Consider the following 16,411-nt stretch of genomic DNA (forward strand, 5'->3'; position numbering starts at 1 on the left):
CATTTCTACCAGGCTGGTCTGCAACCCCAAGAAAGTATGAGGCGGGGCAGGGCGTTACTGCCCTGCACTCTTAGCAGGGGGGGTCCAGAGCAGCTTTTTTCATTCCTTTATAGCAGGCACGTCCAACAGGTAGATCGTGATCTACCGGTAGATCACTGGATGTCTGTGGTAGATCACTGGCTCCCCTAAAAAAAGCTCACCCAAAAATTTCCTCCTTCCTAAAATAAGATCAACAACTTTGACCTGAACCCCCCAAAAAGGGGTAGATCACTGTCAGTTTTTAACTCTGTGAGTCGATCTCTTGGGAGTTGGCCACCCCTGCTTTATAGGATGTATAAATGAATTGGGAGCAGTTTAAGATGTATCATTTTCACATTATAGCTGAAATATATGCAGTTCCCAGGGAGATATGCTGAATCATATCAACAGCATTGTTGCTAGCAGAATTCTCTGGGTCCTGTAAAAATAAGCAATGTTTGTTTGAGATGTTAGTATATATTATTCATTTTTGTTAGCATTATAAAGCCAGTTGTAGATCCCAAGTACTTAGCCGGTAGCTGGAGAAAGTGGGGTGTGTACATGTTATGGTTGTGTTTAGTTGTCTAGCTTTATTTTGCCAACCGGCCAAATATTTCTGAGTTTCTGGATCTGCCAAATCTTGTCTGGCATTTGTCAGGGGTACCTTATTTCTAAAACCAACAATTGGAGTGAGGCACCTTAAAAGCCGCTTTTAAGAAAACTTTGTTTTATGAACCGCCTTCTTTTTTTGTGTGGTGTCTTATTTCCACCCCCTTTTGGTCTTTGCACAGGTCTCGTGGTTTACCAAAGCTGAAAGAGTCTCGTTCTCATGAATCTTTGCTGAGTCCAGGCAGTGCTGTGGAGACATTAGATCTTGGGGCAGAAGAGAGAGTCTTCGTCAAGCCACTTCATAGCAGTATACTGGGACACGACTTCTGCTTTGAGGTAAAAAAAAAGAAAAGCATATGTATTCCTTTGTTTCTGGGGGGGGAAATATAAGAGTAAGAAAGGGGGGAGGAACAATTGATTGCTTAACCGACTTGGTTTGGTTGTTTATCTCACTCCTTGTAATTTCATAATTGGATGAGGAAATTGGTGCCTGCTTGGGATTTACCATGAGAAGGGCGTGGACTATCTGATCATCAGATGACTCTCAAGTTCTTGGAGCTACTGCCTTCAATCCTTCAACAGAAAGAAATATTTTCAGTTGCGGGGCTGTGTAAGAGTGGGAACTTAGAAAGGCGTTACCACTTCCTGGGCCATTTTGAGCATTGCCCCACAGTTGAGCAGTCTTTTCACCTGCAAGGACTGAATTAGTATTATAGTTCCAGATCAGGAACTATTTTACATGTTTTGACTGTACGGGTCATGATTAAAGGTAAAGGACCCCTGACAGTTAATTCCAGTCACGGACGACTCTGGGATTGTGGCACTCGTCTCGCTTTATTGGCTGAGGGAGCCGGCGTACAGCTTCCAGGTCATGTGGCCAGCATGACTAAGCCGCTTCTGACGAACCAGAGCAGCGCCCGGAAACGCTGTTTACCTTCCTGCCACAGCGGTACCTATTTATCTACTTGCACTTTGACGTGCTTTCGAACTGCTAGGTTGGCAGGAGCAGGGACCGAGCAACGGGAGCTCACCCTTTTGTGGGGATTCGAACCGCTGACCTTCTGATCGGCAAGTCCTAGGCTCTGTGGTTTAACCCACAGCACCACCCACATCCCATGATTAGTAAGGGGCAAATTGTGCATGGGTAGTCCTGCTTTCCACTTGCTTTTTGCAATATTTCCTGGTGAGTGTCCTGAGAAATGGGAGGCATGTACAGTATGTGTGGCACAGTAGATCAGAGCAGCTGATAACAAACAGCCTTGGCTGGCCATTGTCCCCTTTTTCTTGACTCAAACTTACTTAGAGACAGGGCAATTCTGGCAGTGCCACTTCCTTCCTTCCTTCCTTCCTTCCTTCCTTCCTTCCTTCCTTCCTTCTCCACCCCCTCCTGTGTGTCACTTTCTCCCCGTCTCTTTCCGGCACCCAGAAGGTTGCAACAGCAACATCCCAGAAACACTCTAGAAACTAAAAAAAAGGGAGGAGAGACGCAGCCCCTGCCACAACTCCACCTTTCCCACCAATATTTAGTTTGGAAGAATTGAAGGAGGGTGAAGAGACAGCTGCTGACAGGCAGCACAGAAGCCCAGGACCAAATTTGCAGTGATTTGGCCTCTGTCCTGTGGTGAGATGTTATGAACTGGCGTAGTTTTATATTTAGGGTGGCCGTACGTCAGGCATAGGCAAACTCAGCCCTCCAGATGTTTTGGGACTACAATTCCCACCATCCCCGACCACTGGTTCTGTTAGCTAGGGATGGTGGGAGTTGGAGTCCCAAAACATTTGGAGGGCCGATTTTGCCTGTGCCTGCCATATGACCAGAATTTCTCAGACGTTGCTGGGATCCGGCTGTCAGAACCAGTGTCCAGGTGAAAATCAGTGGAATATCTGGGAAAATCCAGCCATATGGCTGCTGAAGCCGGGTTGGAGGGGATGCGGGCGGCGGCGGCAGCTGCCCCGGCGGCTCCATGACCTCTTTGGTCCTGCCTGGGCCTTCCCCAGCAGCAGCAGCAGCCCCCGACAGCTGCTCAAGCCGCGACAGATGGGAAGGCCCAGGCAGGACTGGAGAGGCGCAGATCAACAAGCCTCCCTGTCTGGGCCCGATCCCAGGCGCGACCTTGCCAGTAGCTGAGGGCCTGAGAGGGAGAGGCAGCTCATTGCCTGGAGTCACACATCCCCCCCAACACCAGCAAGCAGGAGCCTTGCACAAACAGAGTCACAGCAAACTGCGTGGCCAGAGCGGGCGCTGGAAAGGAGTGGGGCAACAACGGGAGAAAAAACTTCCGTTTGGCTTCCACCTCAAGGGTAGGTCTGTCCGGGAAGGCCATTTTCAAAAGATGCCAACCCTATTTTTATTCCAATTTCCGCCCAATTTATACTCCATCACTCGTTACAATTTGCCTACTCAAATCTGAATATTTTGGTAACTGCACGGATGTCTTTTGCAGGCACATTTCATCTATTTGATAATATATGTTTATAATATTACATTGATCACATTTCTATCCCACCTGCCCTCCAAGGAGATCAGGGGGATGTTACAAGGTTGTTCCCCACTTCCCATTATAGCCTCACAACAACCCCTTGAGGTAGGTTAGACTGAGAGACATGCCATACCTATGCCATACCTTTCAGATCCAAACAGGACCTGCGTACTTACAAATCACATAAACCAAAGATTTGGTGGAAATTTGTGAAAACCAGTTAATCAGAATATATAACTAAAACAGCAGCAGTCTGAACTAATATAAATTGACTTGATTTTGGGGGGGGGGCAACTTGGAGGAACGTATTTAGCTTCCAAAGTGTTCCTAAAGCAGCAGCCAGCCAGTCTCCATGGTCCATTCCACCATTGTGCAACTCCCACAAAAAGTCCATGCCTCACATAGGAATAATAATAATAATAATAATAATAATAATAATAATAATAATTGATTTATACCCCACCCATCTGGCTGGGTTTCCCCAGCCACTCAGGGCAGCTTCCAACAAAACACTAAAATACAATAACCTATTAAACATTAAAAGCTTCCCTAAACAGGGCTGCCTTCAGATGTCTTCTAAAAAGTTATTTTTCTCTTTGACATCTGGTGGGAGGGCGTTCCACAGGGCGGGTGCCACTACCAAGAAGGCCCTCTGCCTGGTTCCCTGTAACTTGGCTTCTCGTAGCGAGGGAACCGCCAGAAGGCCCTCGGCGCTGGACCTCAGTGTCCGGGCTGAACGATGGAGATGGAGACGCTCCTTCAGATATACTGGACCGAGGCCGTTTAGGGCTTTAAAGGTCAGCACCAACACTTTGAATTGTGCTCGGAAACGTACTGGGAGCCAGTGTAGGTCTTTCAAGACCGGTGTTATATGGTTTCAGCGGCCGCTCCCAGTCACCAGTCTAGCTACTTAGGGAGAAAATTCCTGCAGCAAGACTGCCTTAGAATGATAATCTTAAAAGGCAGTAAAGGTAAAAATTGATAACGCTGGAGGGAGGACTATGAAAAATCTGGTAGGTGGGCCTCTCTAGCATCGAAAAGCTAGGGAATTCGGCTTTCCCCCCTGCACCCTCGTTCCTGCTTGATCCTTTTGTGATTCAGTAATTCTGTAAATTACTGTCTGTTACTATTCCAGTGCATAATGTATGTTACATTTAAAGAGACAGCATTATTTCAAGCATCCATAAGCTATTGAGAAGTCCATAGTGTTGTGTTTCTCTGAGTTGCAATGAATGGATTTAGAAGTGCTGTATTAACCTGGCATAACGTCATCTGCTAACAATCTGTGCAAACGTTGGAACATAATGATAATCTTTTGTCAGGCAAAATGATTCAGTACATTATATACTGGCATAGTGTTAGCCTTCTGTGTGCAAGTGTGTGCATGTGCAGTCGCATAGACATAAATTAAGATAATGTAATGTAAAAACTTGTGCACAAACGTTGGTCTGTTCTTGCTTCTCTTTCTGGTTGTCCTGGCAACTTTGTTTTGCTGGCGGAAACTCTCAAGAATTATTACAACATACTTTGCATTGGTATCTCATTAGAGGGGAACATGTTTTAGTTTGCTTCAGGCTTTGATTTAACGTAAATACCTATGAGAAACCTGGGTTTGTCTGCTGAGTGAAGTAATTCTTGCAGAAAGAGCAAGCAGTCCTGCAGACGTCTCTACTTGTATAGCAGTTTGGTTAGCATGGGAACTTTGCTTTGCTCCTTTAGTGTGGTACAGTACTTCAAATTAATTTCAGAGCAACTAGGATCATAAAAGTTGCTCCCCTATATAATGAAACTGTCATGGTCCAAAATAATTATTTGGCCATTTTTACTTTTTATTTTATTTATTTCATTTAGCAGCTTTTTACACAAAGTGATATTGGCAGCTCATGTAGTAAAATAGCATCCAATGCATAAAAACAAATTCTTGAAATAACAAAAAAAAAAACCTACATCATGGAGGGAACAGTACTCAAGTAACAAACTTGCAGTTTTGTGTAATATATTTGAGCAGAACAGGTAATCCAACCCTGAGCTTTTCTGTTTCCCTTTCCAACTTGTTTGTTTTCTTTTCTGTTGTTTTCCTTCTGTTGTTTTAACCCTATTTTAACTTTATTTTCTGTCATTTAGTTGCTTCCTTGTCATTTAATAATCCAATCAGATGTCTAGTGCAAAACTTGGCAACCTGGGAATATCAGCATTCTGTGTTTGTTTGCTTTTTGAAATCATGTTTCTAGTTGTTTCTCTTTTGGAGAGACGTTTAGAGGGACCTTGCCTTGTGAATTGGGGGGGGGGGAGAGACTGCACCCAGTTTACCATATTTCAGGCGTGAACCCTGCTCCCTCCTGATCTCCATGCACTCCTTTGATCCCCCACATTTCAAATCCATTTTTTCTGAATGCGTAATATGTGAAGGAGAATTAAATAATGCGTACATTTCTGTACGTGCATACATGTTTATAGATGTGCATGCTTCCTCTGCTTTCTTAATTTAGTATTGGCAAGTATTCTAGAATTGTTTGTTGTAGGATATTCAAGATTTTCATGCCATTCCTTATTTTACATAAGTTGCAATTATGAGTTTAGCTGGTTTTAATATTTTTTTTTAAAAAAAATTGTTTTAGGTAACTTATTCCTGTGGCAGTAAATGTTTCAGCTGCTCCTCAGCGGGAGAAAGAGACAAGTGGATGGAAAACCTGCGGAGGGCAATCCAACCAAACAAGGTATAAGGGAAATCCAGTGGTTTAATGCACCCGGGTAATTTATTTCTGGGCCAAGTGATAGATCTATCCCATTCTTCCCCAAACAAGCACACCCATTTAATTAAGTTGATGGCAGCAATGCCATCAATGCCCCAGAGGAAAACTCTTCAATAACACAAAATGATACTCGATTCCACTTTGCACAAAGGTCTAATAGATACACATGGTCTTCTGTCACCCTCATTAATGCTTCTGTTTTCCAGGAGACTTGTCACGGTTTGTCTTATTGAAAAAGTGCCTGTGAGCTCTTTCTTTAGCAAAGTGGCCAACAGACAGAGGCTAAGAATTTTGAATTTTGGTGTTTGCATTAAAAATAGAATGTATCCACTGACAGAATCTGTCATCGGTTGCTAGATTGCTGGTCCTTCTTTCCAATCCCTCTTTTACAACATGAATAATGGTACTATCCACTATAGAGATCCATTTAAATCTGGCTTCCAGCGAGGGCTTGTGAGATAAACGGCCTTATTTGTTTCTGTCAAATTTCTTCTTGAGCTGCAGTGCTACCAGTTTCTCTTGGATATAAGTTCAAGCTCCCAATTATGCTTTATTAAGTCCCAAACACCTTGAGTCCAGGACACCGTAGAAAAAAAGCATCCTCTCCCATAAAATTATTCATAGCAGGTTCTTCTGGAGGGCTATTTTTTTGCAGGTGTTTTTAGTACTGTACCCTCCCTAGAGTGATAAAGGCTACAAACACCCTGACCATTCGCCATGCCGGCTGGCTGATCGCCATTGTAGCCCAGAGCATGGTTGATTAATTGTTTTATCTTATATGTCTTTAGTGTTTTATGCAAACTTGAGAACAGTTTCTCTCCTTCACAGCATTTTGATATAAAACCAGTGATAATAAAAGTTAAGAGCAGCGTAGAACAAGAAGTCATCCACATGTTAGGTATTTGACCCTTGCAATGAGGCTGGCCTGGGGTAAACTAAATAAGCCTTTTTCTCTCCAGGACAACTGCCGGCGAGCCGAAAACGTGCTCCGCCTTTGGATCATCGAGGCAAAAGACCTGGCCCCCAAGAAGAGGTACTTTTGTGAGTTGTGCGTGGACGATACCTTATTTGCCCGCACAACCAGCAAAATGAAAAATGATAATATCTTCTGGGGAGAGCACTTTGAGTTCTCTGGCCTTCCACCTGCCCATAGCATCACCATCCACATCTATAAAGATGTCGAAAAGAAAAAGAAGAAGGACAAGAACAACTATGTGGGTCTGGTCAACATCCCCATAGCTGCTGTGACTGGTCGGCAATTCGTGGAGAAGTGGTACCCCATCAGCACTCCCACGCCCAATAAAGGGAAGACAGGTCCATCCATACGGATAAAATGCCGTTATCAGACAATTACCATCCTCCCCATGGAGCAGTACAAAGAGTTTGCAGAGTTTGTGACCAACAACTACACAATGTTATGCTCTGTTCTGGAGCCAGTCATCAGTGTCCGGAACAAAGAGGAGATGGCCTGTGCTTTAGTGCACATTCTTCAGAGCACTGGCAGAGCCAAGGTAAGAACATGCAAAGCTCTTGCCCCCCTGTGTCATTTTTAGTGCTATTGAAAGATGGTGGCAGATTGGGTTCTGCCAAGTAATTAAACTGATTCTTTGTTGTTATGATCTTGAAAGCAAAATTTGTCTCTACCTATAGATGTCTTGAAACGGAGCATAACGCAAAGACAGTGGTCAGTGTTTTAAAGAATAATTAAGGCTGTGGTCCTATACATACTTACCTGGGAATAAAGCCTATTGAACTCAAGAAGTCTGACTTCTGAGTAGACACATTGGATTGTGCAGCAAAAGTATTATTTTAAGAAGAGAGGGTCTATATACAAAGACATCTACTGCTTTAAAAATAAACACACTGACATTAAAAATGTGTGTTTTGCACTTTATATCCCTCCTTCCTGCATGGGACTTAAGGTGAAATGTGTGGGTCTGCCCCATTCAGGCACTACAGTGAAGTTGCTGTATTACACACTTTTTCACACTAGGCACCAGAAACATAGCGCAGGAGTCACCTAATGCGTCCTGTCAATAAAAGCTCTGTGCAAGGACGTCTGAACATTCAACATAGTGAAGCATTGAATTCCTCCTGTACATCCAGTCTTTACTATTTGAGCATTCTATCAATCAAACTCATTTTTCTTCCGTCTGACCAATTAGTGTGAGAGTTACAGGAACTATTTGCTGAACCACCATGATTCATAGCTATCATTGCTTCCATAATATTCCCCCGAAGTAATGAAGAAAAGTGACCTCAGATTTCTTTGGTACAAACTGTACACTGGGTATATCAGCATATTGTTGCTCTGCCTTCTTAATATTGTTACACTACAGAATCATTAGAATTCAAATTTTAAAGACTCAAGTTTTAAGAAGAGAAAGAACATATGAGGATTTTATGATTTAATCGTTAACTATGCTCTTCCTCTCTTTGCATTCCACTGAGCACCAATAATTGTTAATAACTTAGATAAAGCAAAGTAAATTTTTGTACATATTACTAAAGTTACCAAAAATTATATTAAGCTCCCTAGTATAAAGTGACATACTTGAATATATTTAGCATTTGAAAATATGCTTTGCATTAAATCTTAGGCCAAGCTGCAGCATTCCCTCAAAGTCAGAGGTGACTCGTTTTTACTGCATGTTTAAGAGGCCTCCATTGCATTATCGTTGGGCGCTGACAAGATGTTATAAGCAAATATGTCTCCCCAGACCCAGGGAGATGTATAGATCTAATCCTGAAGGCTAATCAATGCTCTCTTTGAGATAACTGGCATGTTAAGCTCCCAGAAAAGTCAAGACTTTTACAACATAATCAATGATGATTCCCATTCCCCAGGACATGGTCTTGAAGATGCATGATGTTGCAACCTTGCTGAAGCTAAGCAGGTCTGAGACCAGTTAATGGCCTGGTTTGCATGTCACGTTAAACCATATTTTTTATGGTTTAAACTAAAACCTGTAGTTTAATGTGAATGAGCAGTTGCTGGTGCACACTGCTGAACAGTTCTTGCACTGTTCCTCCCCTAATCCTCCTCCTGCTGTACTACCAGGATACAAGCCAGAGTATCACTTGTTGTGATGTCTGAACCCAGACTTGTGGTTTGTTTGTCTAGAAACTGACCATTTCCTCTTGAAATGAAAGGCAGTAGATAAGTTATTTTAATGAAAATACCGTATTTTTCGCTCTATAACACGCACCAGACCATAACACGCACATAGTTTTTAGAGGAGGAAAACAAGAAAAAAAATATTCTAAATGAAACAGTGGATGTATGATTTTTGTGGTTCATGCTGTGGCCACAGACATGTGATCTGATAGTGAGTTTGGAGTAGCCCAGTGCAAAAATCCTGAGGATCCATGTGGATCTATGCTTTGTAAGCACGTTTTTGCACCACTGCGGCCCCAGGCAACAGTGGGTGCGTGATTTTTTGGTGCAAGCTGTAGCCATGGACATGCTATGTGATCTGATGGTGAATTTGGGGTGACCCAATGCAAAAATCCTGAGGATCCATGTGGACCCGTGCTTTGTAACCACGTTTTAAGTGGGGAGGGAAGGAAAAGCACTCAAGGGACAAGGAGCACGTGTGGGGTGTGTGGAGAAGGATGCTGCTAATAATGCAGAAGAGGGGTTTAAGGGGAGAAGGAACATGCGTGGGGTGGGTGGAGAAGGATGCTGCTAATAATGAAGAAGAGGGGTATAAGAGAAGAAGGCTCCTCTCCTCTCCCACTTTGCTCCTTTAAAGCAAGCAGGCTCTTCTTTTCTCCCTCCTCCCCGCTCATCCCCGGCTTAGCGAGCTGAAAAACTTTGCTGCTATGTAGCGAGCTGAGTGGGGAGGAAAGAGGGACAGAGAGCCTGCTTGCTTTAAAGGAACCAACCGGGCAGGAGCCGCTTACACTCGTGTAAGCGGCTCCTCTCCTCTCCCGCTTTGCCCCTTTAAAGAAGCAGGCTCTCTGTCCCTCTCTCCTCCCCACTCAGTGGCTCTTCTCCCGCTTTGCTGTTTCAAAGTGAGCCACGGAGGAGGGAAGGAAGGGGAACCATGGATCCTCTGCTCACGACTACAGCAGATCCCCCCCGCCACCCGTAGGCATTCCCTCCATAACACGCACAGACATTTCCCCTTACTTTCTAGGAGGAAAAAAGTGAGTGTTATGGTGCAAAAAATAACAGTAATACTGCTTGTGGTTTGTTTGCATAGAAGCAGCAAACCATGTGCTTGTGTTCACGTATCACAGCATGCCAGACTGGCATGGCATGAGGAGGAAAGGAATGAAAGGAACATCTGGGAGCCTTAAAGTCGTTCTCTACGCTGCACGCTCACAGTCTCCTAATTGGTGTTTAACTCTGGTTTATTGTGACGTTTAAACCGGGCCAGGGCCTGGATTGGAGACTGCCTGAGTATTCCATATGCAAAGCCTTGTATTCCAAGATGAATTAAAGGCAGGATAAGCATTTAAATAATTAAAGGGAGAGAGAGAGAAGAGAGCTTGATAAAACAATATCTGAGTATTCCTCTGGCCCTTGGGGAGCAGTGAGTGAAATGTCAGGGTTGTGCTCTGGCCTTGTCGCTCAGGCTTTAGAAACCTTGGAATACTCTCTCACCCATTGCCTTGGCTTTTCACCCGGCTGCAGCCCTTTCTCTGAGATCTGAACCTGGCAACCATTTTCCAGAGTGGTCCTGGGTAACCGTTTACAGAAGGCACAGGATGGGAGGAATTGCTCCTTCGTATTCCTCAGTGGTACTTACATTTCTGACAAGCTTGCAGGCTCAACACACTGGCATTTTATGAACCTGTGGTGGGGAACCTCCAACCTATTGGCCTAATTAGGCCCCACTTCTCTTTCTTTCCCCATTGAATGTAGCAATTCTCTTATCCTTCTTATCTACCCACCCCTGCTGCACATTTTACCTTGGGTTAAAACACCTTTCTGTTGTCCAACCGCTTCTCCTTCAGGACTTTTTGACTGACTTGGTGATGTCTGAGGTCGATCGCTGTGGGGAGCATGATGTGTTGATCTTCAGGGAGAATACACTTGCCACTAAAGCCATTGAAGAATACCTCAAGCTAGTGGGACAGAAGTATCTGCAAGATGCTCTCGGTAAAGGAAAAACAGCTTCTTCATTCTTGTTCTGACATGCTTTCGCAGAAATAGGGTCTTTGTTCATGCTGTGGGTTAAAATGTTTCTACAGTGGTGCCTCGGGTTACAAACACCTCAGGTTACAAACACTTCGGGTTACAGACTCCACTAACCTGGAAGTAGTACCTCGGGTTAAGAACTTTGCCCCAGGATGAGAACAGAAATCGCCAGTGGCAGCCATGGGATCCCCCATTAGCAAAAGTGGTACCTCAGGGATGCGGGTGGCGTTGTGGGTTAAACCACAGAGCCTAGGACTTGCCGATCAGAAGGTCAGCAGTTCGACTCCCCGCGACAGGGTGAGCTCCCATTGCTTGGTCCCTGCTCCTGCCAACCTAGCAGTTTGAAAGCACATCAAAGTGCAAGTAGATAAATAGGTACCGCTCCGGCTGGAAGGTAAACGTCGTTTCCGTGCGCTGCTCTGGTTCGCCAGAAGCGGCTTAGTCATGCTGGCCACATGACCCGGAAGCTGTACGCCGGCTCCCTCGGCCAATAAAGCGAGATCAGCGCCGCAACCCCAGAGTCAGTCACTACTGGACCTAATGGTCAGGGGTCCCTTTACCTTTACCTTTACCTCAGGTTAAGAATGGTTTCAGGTTAAGAACGGACCTCCAGAACCAATTAAGTTCGTAACCAGAGGTACCACTGTATTTGATTCAAATTTGGTTGTCGATGTTGACTGTGTGTGTGTGTGCGCGCGCGCATGCATGCATCTGGTTATCATCTCCTTTGGTGTACCTATATTAGGAAACTTTCTGATGTTGATTAAGTGGCATGGGGATGCCAGTGTTCTCACAGTACTGCTTCAGTAACATCAGACTCCTCTAGTGAATGGAGCCCACCCACAGTGTGGTTCCCTTCCCACAGTTGCCTTCTTACAAAACTAGGACAACAGCTCCACCCATGTGGCATGAGGTGGCTGATACTACCAAAACAGCGTGGGAAGACACACAGTGAAATAACTCCCAAGTTGTTAAAACCACACCTTAGAAGCAATCCAGAAGGCCTGACCTCGAGAATATTTCGTACTCTTCAGAGTGAATTTGGGGTAGGAGGGAACTACAACTTTTGGATCCAGATCAAACTTTTAAGGATCCAGACATATGGGACATTTGCTGAAATTAGGCAAACAATTATACTTCATTGCCCCTGCGCAGTTCCACACTGCGCAACTATGTATGTAAAGTTCCCCAGTATGAAACTGCACGGAAAACTATTCATTAAACAAAATTTCAAGTAAGTGCATCCCTGTTTTCCCCTACGTACACGTTTTTTAAGTCTTTCCCTCATTTTCCAGTTACCAACTGTACTTACTGTGTACGTTTCTCATTGTGGTAATAATGAATTTCCAAGCAAATTAAAAATCTGTAATTCGTTTCAATCCAGGTTTTAGAGGCACAATCTGATGGGAATCTCTCCTGCACCAAACCCATTGAAATAAATGGGATTTGCACAACAGCTTGGCAGGGCGGGATTGGCAACTGTGGAAGAGCAAATAGTGCTCTCATCCAGCTCCCATTCATTCAAATGGAGATTGCGTAAAATAGAATCCTGCTGGATTGCATCCTTTGGCTATAAGTCTTTAATGTCTAGTAATTATATGAAGTTATTTTAAAATTAGCAGTTTTTAATATGCGATTCAAGATACCACTGGGAGAGATAAGATTTTAAATCATAGACATCAGCATCAAAAATGCTAATTAGGATTCTGCAGCTTTTCTTTTCCAAAAGCCAAGGCTGCTTCCATTGTAATTCTTTCTAGAGTCCTTTTCACTTAGATCTCACAGTATAATAACAGTTTGATTAGTGTGTGTTTTAAGAACACCTAATTTATCTTGACTATTGAAAATAAATCTTTAAGGCTGCCATCCTGTTTCCACTGACATGTGATGGGAGTTATTTTTGAATAAACGTATATAGGATAGCACTATGTTAGTTTTAGGCGTTTTTACACTATAAACTGTTATGTGGTTCACTATATTTTCACAGGGGGGAAAGCATGTTTGCATTCATGGCCTTTTTTAACAAGCCTATTATAAGGCCATTAAAGAAAGTGAGGTATTAAAGTCAGAGTATTAAAGTCACATTCCTGGTGGCATAATAGTATCAATGATATCCTGAGTCGGGCTGACAGGTTCCTTGAGGTTAGTCCAGTCTGAAAGGAGCTCTTGGAAACAGATTGACAGTAATCGTTCTATGGAAGATAGGCTTATCTAATGCGGACTCTCGAGTCCTGAGAATATTTTGTTTCCTCCATAAACACGCACATACACGGTTTACATCCCTCATTGTCACAGAGAAATGTATTGGCAAGATTGGCCAAACACACAGAACACAGGCTGGTGTAGAGCTGAATCTTCAGAGCTTAGGAGTCAACTCTTAGGGGCCAAGGTCCCTTTGCCCCCCAATAAAATATTTGAGAGGGCCAGGCCCCCAAAGTTGATAGACATTGCCATTCAAATGGTGTTCGTGTGCCACTTCCTGTGATCAGTTATGTGGGGATGGGGCCTACCTGCCGCCCCCCCAATATTTTATTAAAGTTGGCACCCTTGCTTCAGAGAATTGACTGGTGTTAAATCGTGCCACTGTCAGGGGCTTCCCAGGCCACGTTCCCCATTTTCCTCTTCCTCTGCAAACAGGCCTGTTTCCTTGTCTCGTCTCCCAACATCTCTCACAAAACACCTGACAAAATATCCCAGTACCCTCACAAAACACCTGACTATAACATTCTCTATTTAATCCCAAAATACGCACTCCATAGATGCTATGGTATGCAAATATACCCACTACCCTGAAGCTTTCCAAATGGCACTTCCAAGCGGAGACCTCATATACGGGGTATGTTAGCCTGTTAACAAATTGAATAAGTACTGCAGCATTTTGAGGCTTGGGGAGAGGGGGGAAAACCTATTGTGCCATGTGTCTTTTTTCCATTACTCCTATACCATAGTTCATTATCTGCTGTGTTGAATCACCTATGTTTTCCTTGAATGCTTCTTTTGAACGTTAACTGGATCTTTCTGCTAGAGGTTATTCCAGCAATGCTCCCAATTGCTCTATTTCATGCTCTCAGAATGTCCCCCTGTTTCTTTAGTTACCCAATTTCAGCTGCTGGTGGCAATGTGCTCTGTTGAGCACGTAAACGTTCATTTCTCTTGGCTGCTCGAAATGTGCTTGCTTGTGTTTCAAAAAATAGTTCAGGGTTGTTGTTTTTACCCAGTTCAAAGATACCTGTGTAGAGAATTGCAGATGAAAACAACATTGGGTCCATGGGGGGTGTTTTTCAGTAGCTGCTGCAATGTGTCTGGTTTCCAGTGCTGCTTTCACCTCTCAGAAAAACCACCTTGAAGAAGTCTTAGCCTCTAAAATAATGTAATGGGTGGGTTCAGTTTACAGAGATGGGACTGGGTCCAGATAGAAAGCTGGGAAAGGTCAAAATAAAAGGGGTCCAGTAAGGAATTAGGGATGCAGGTGGCGCTGTGGTCTAAACCACAGAGCCTAGAGCTTGCCGATCAGAAGGTCGGCGGTTCGAATCCCCGTGATGGAGTGAGCTCCCATTGCTTGGTCCCTGCTCCTGCCAACCTAGCAGTTCGAAAGCACGTCAAAGTGCAAGTAGATAAATAGGTACCACTCCAGTGGTAACGTAAACGGCGTTTCTGTGCACTGCTCTGGTTCGCCAGAAGCGGCTTAGTCATGCTGGCCACATGACCCGGAAGCTGTCTGTAGACAAACGCCAGCTCCCTTGGCCAGTAAAGTGAGATGAGTGCCGCAACCCCAGAGTCGTCTGCGACTGGACTTAACGGTCAGGGGTCCCCTTTACCTTTAAGGAATTAGGGATTACTGCCTGGGGCTCAGATGTGTCTGATGTAGCAGTAGCCTCCCTTTTCTTTTGAACTCTCAAAGCAAAGAATTTAGAATTCACTAAAAATCTGAAATACACATCCTTCAGATTAAATATTCAAATGGTTACTTTGCTCAAACCGTAATTTGTGTGTTCTGCAGAATATGCAATTTTCAGTTCACAGTAGCCTTGGATTTTAAATAAAATAAAGAATCAGCGTGTGATTAAAGGCAGTTGAGATAACCTGTAAGGAGAGAAGAAGCCGTTTTCTTCTTACCAAAATCTCCATGTATGCCCTTCTGTGCAGTAGAAACTGCAAGACTTACTCCTATTTTCTGTGTAACAGTGAGGTCCAGAAACTTGCTTAAGTTTTTGGGACTCCCAAAAGATTTTTGTACTACCCCTTACTGACAGAGCAGAGAGACCTGTGCTGCCACAAGTCCCATTGGATCTCCACAGGTACTGCCATGCTCCAATGAGCAGCAGAGAACAGAATGCGATAAAGAGAGTGATTCTCAATTTTGGTAGGATCTGTGCCCAGAGCTAACCTTGCACACTAACAAAGTCCTACAACATTACAGTTGTCACTGAGTCATAACAAGAAACTACTGGCCTTGCCCTCTTGCTTCTGCTGACTTCATTCCTGCAAGTCCATGTCCATGTTCACTATTCATCCTTAAAATTAATGGGCTAGTTGCAAAAATCACAGACACAGATATAGTGAGGGCAGAGTGGCTTAAGCTGTTTGACCTAGTTTAAATAAGTGAAGTTATTATACATGAAGGGCAAGGTGAACGCTGACTTACTGTAATCATTGTTTATCCTTTTCTGTAATGAGAGAATCAAATTATGTGCCACTGAAATTAAAGGGCAGCAAAGGAATGTTTAGGTTTTTTGGCAAAACCCATAAGCCAAAGCAGTTGACAGACATAAGTGGCATGGTTTTAATTCCAAAGGGGATAAATAATCTTCCGATCACTACTAATCTGTGTCTAGGTCATATGACATAAGGTTAGTTTAATATCATTCTTTAGAAGATAAGCTGATTGCTGGAGGGGACAAAGAGGTCTCTGTACCCCACCTTCAGGGAGAATGTTGGCTTCATTATGAATCAGTGAAGAGGAATGAAGTTTCTGCATCCTTTGCGGAATTTGGCCAAACATCAGTGATTTGACACACTTTGGTCAACCTTACGCTTCAAATCAGGGTGGGGGAATGTGTGGTGTCATCATCTGTGGAACTATCAGCAGAAATTTTGTAGGTAACATATCAATAAGACGGTGTCCTGATTTGCTGTGTCTTGCCACCCAACTACTAGGTGAATTTATCAAGGCATTGTATGAGTCGGACGAGAACTGTGAAGTGGATCCCAGCAAAAGTTCACCGAGCGAGCTAGCCGATCACCAGGCCAATCTTAAAATGTGTTGTGAGCTAGCCTTCTGCAAGATCATCAACTCCTACTGGTGAGTTCAGAGAGCGCTTCTCCGATGGTGATTTGCTTATTGGGGTGGTTCACCTTAAGGAAAGTAAACACAGCCTGCCTCCTCCTTTAAAGTTCAGCAG

The 16,411-nt window shown here is 43.9% G+C and overlaps 1 protein-coding gene across 19 annotated transcripts in view; it reads left to right on the forward strand.

Annotated features, from left to right (window-relative positions):
* The window catches only part of RASAL2 (RAS protein activator like 2), a 221,868-nt gene that overhangs the window by 182,502 nt on the left and 22,955 nt on the right, over positions 1 to 16,411 (forward strand). For all 19 annotated transcript variants that reach the window (XR_014549872.1, XR_014549873.1, XM_083621541.1 and 16 more), the window contains 5 exons: positions 810 to 963; positions 5,726 to 5,824; positions 6,820 to 7,371; positions 10,826 to 10,970; positions 16,167 to 16,311. Coding sequence is in view for 17 of the 19 variants with exons in the window: in XM_083621541.1 (XP_083477667.1) it covers positions 810 to 963; positions 5,726 to 5,824; positions 6,820 to 7,371; positions 10,826 to 10,970; positions 16,167 to 16,311 (1,095 nt within the window). In the remaining 2 variants the exon portion in view is untranslated. The remainder of the gene's footprint in view (positions 1 to 809; positions 964 to 5,725; positions 5,825 to 6,819; positions 7,372 to 10,825; positions 10,971 to 16,166; positions 16,312 to 16,411) is intronic.

The sequence above is a fragment of the Podarcis filfolensis genome, assembly GCF_964270895.1.
Source record: "Podarcis filfolensis genome assembly, chromosome: 6".
In the NCBI taxonomy this organism is placed as follows: domain Eukaryota; kingdom Metazoa; phylum Chordata; class Lepidosauria; order Squamata; family Lacertidae; genus Podarcis; species Podarcis filfolensis.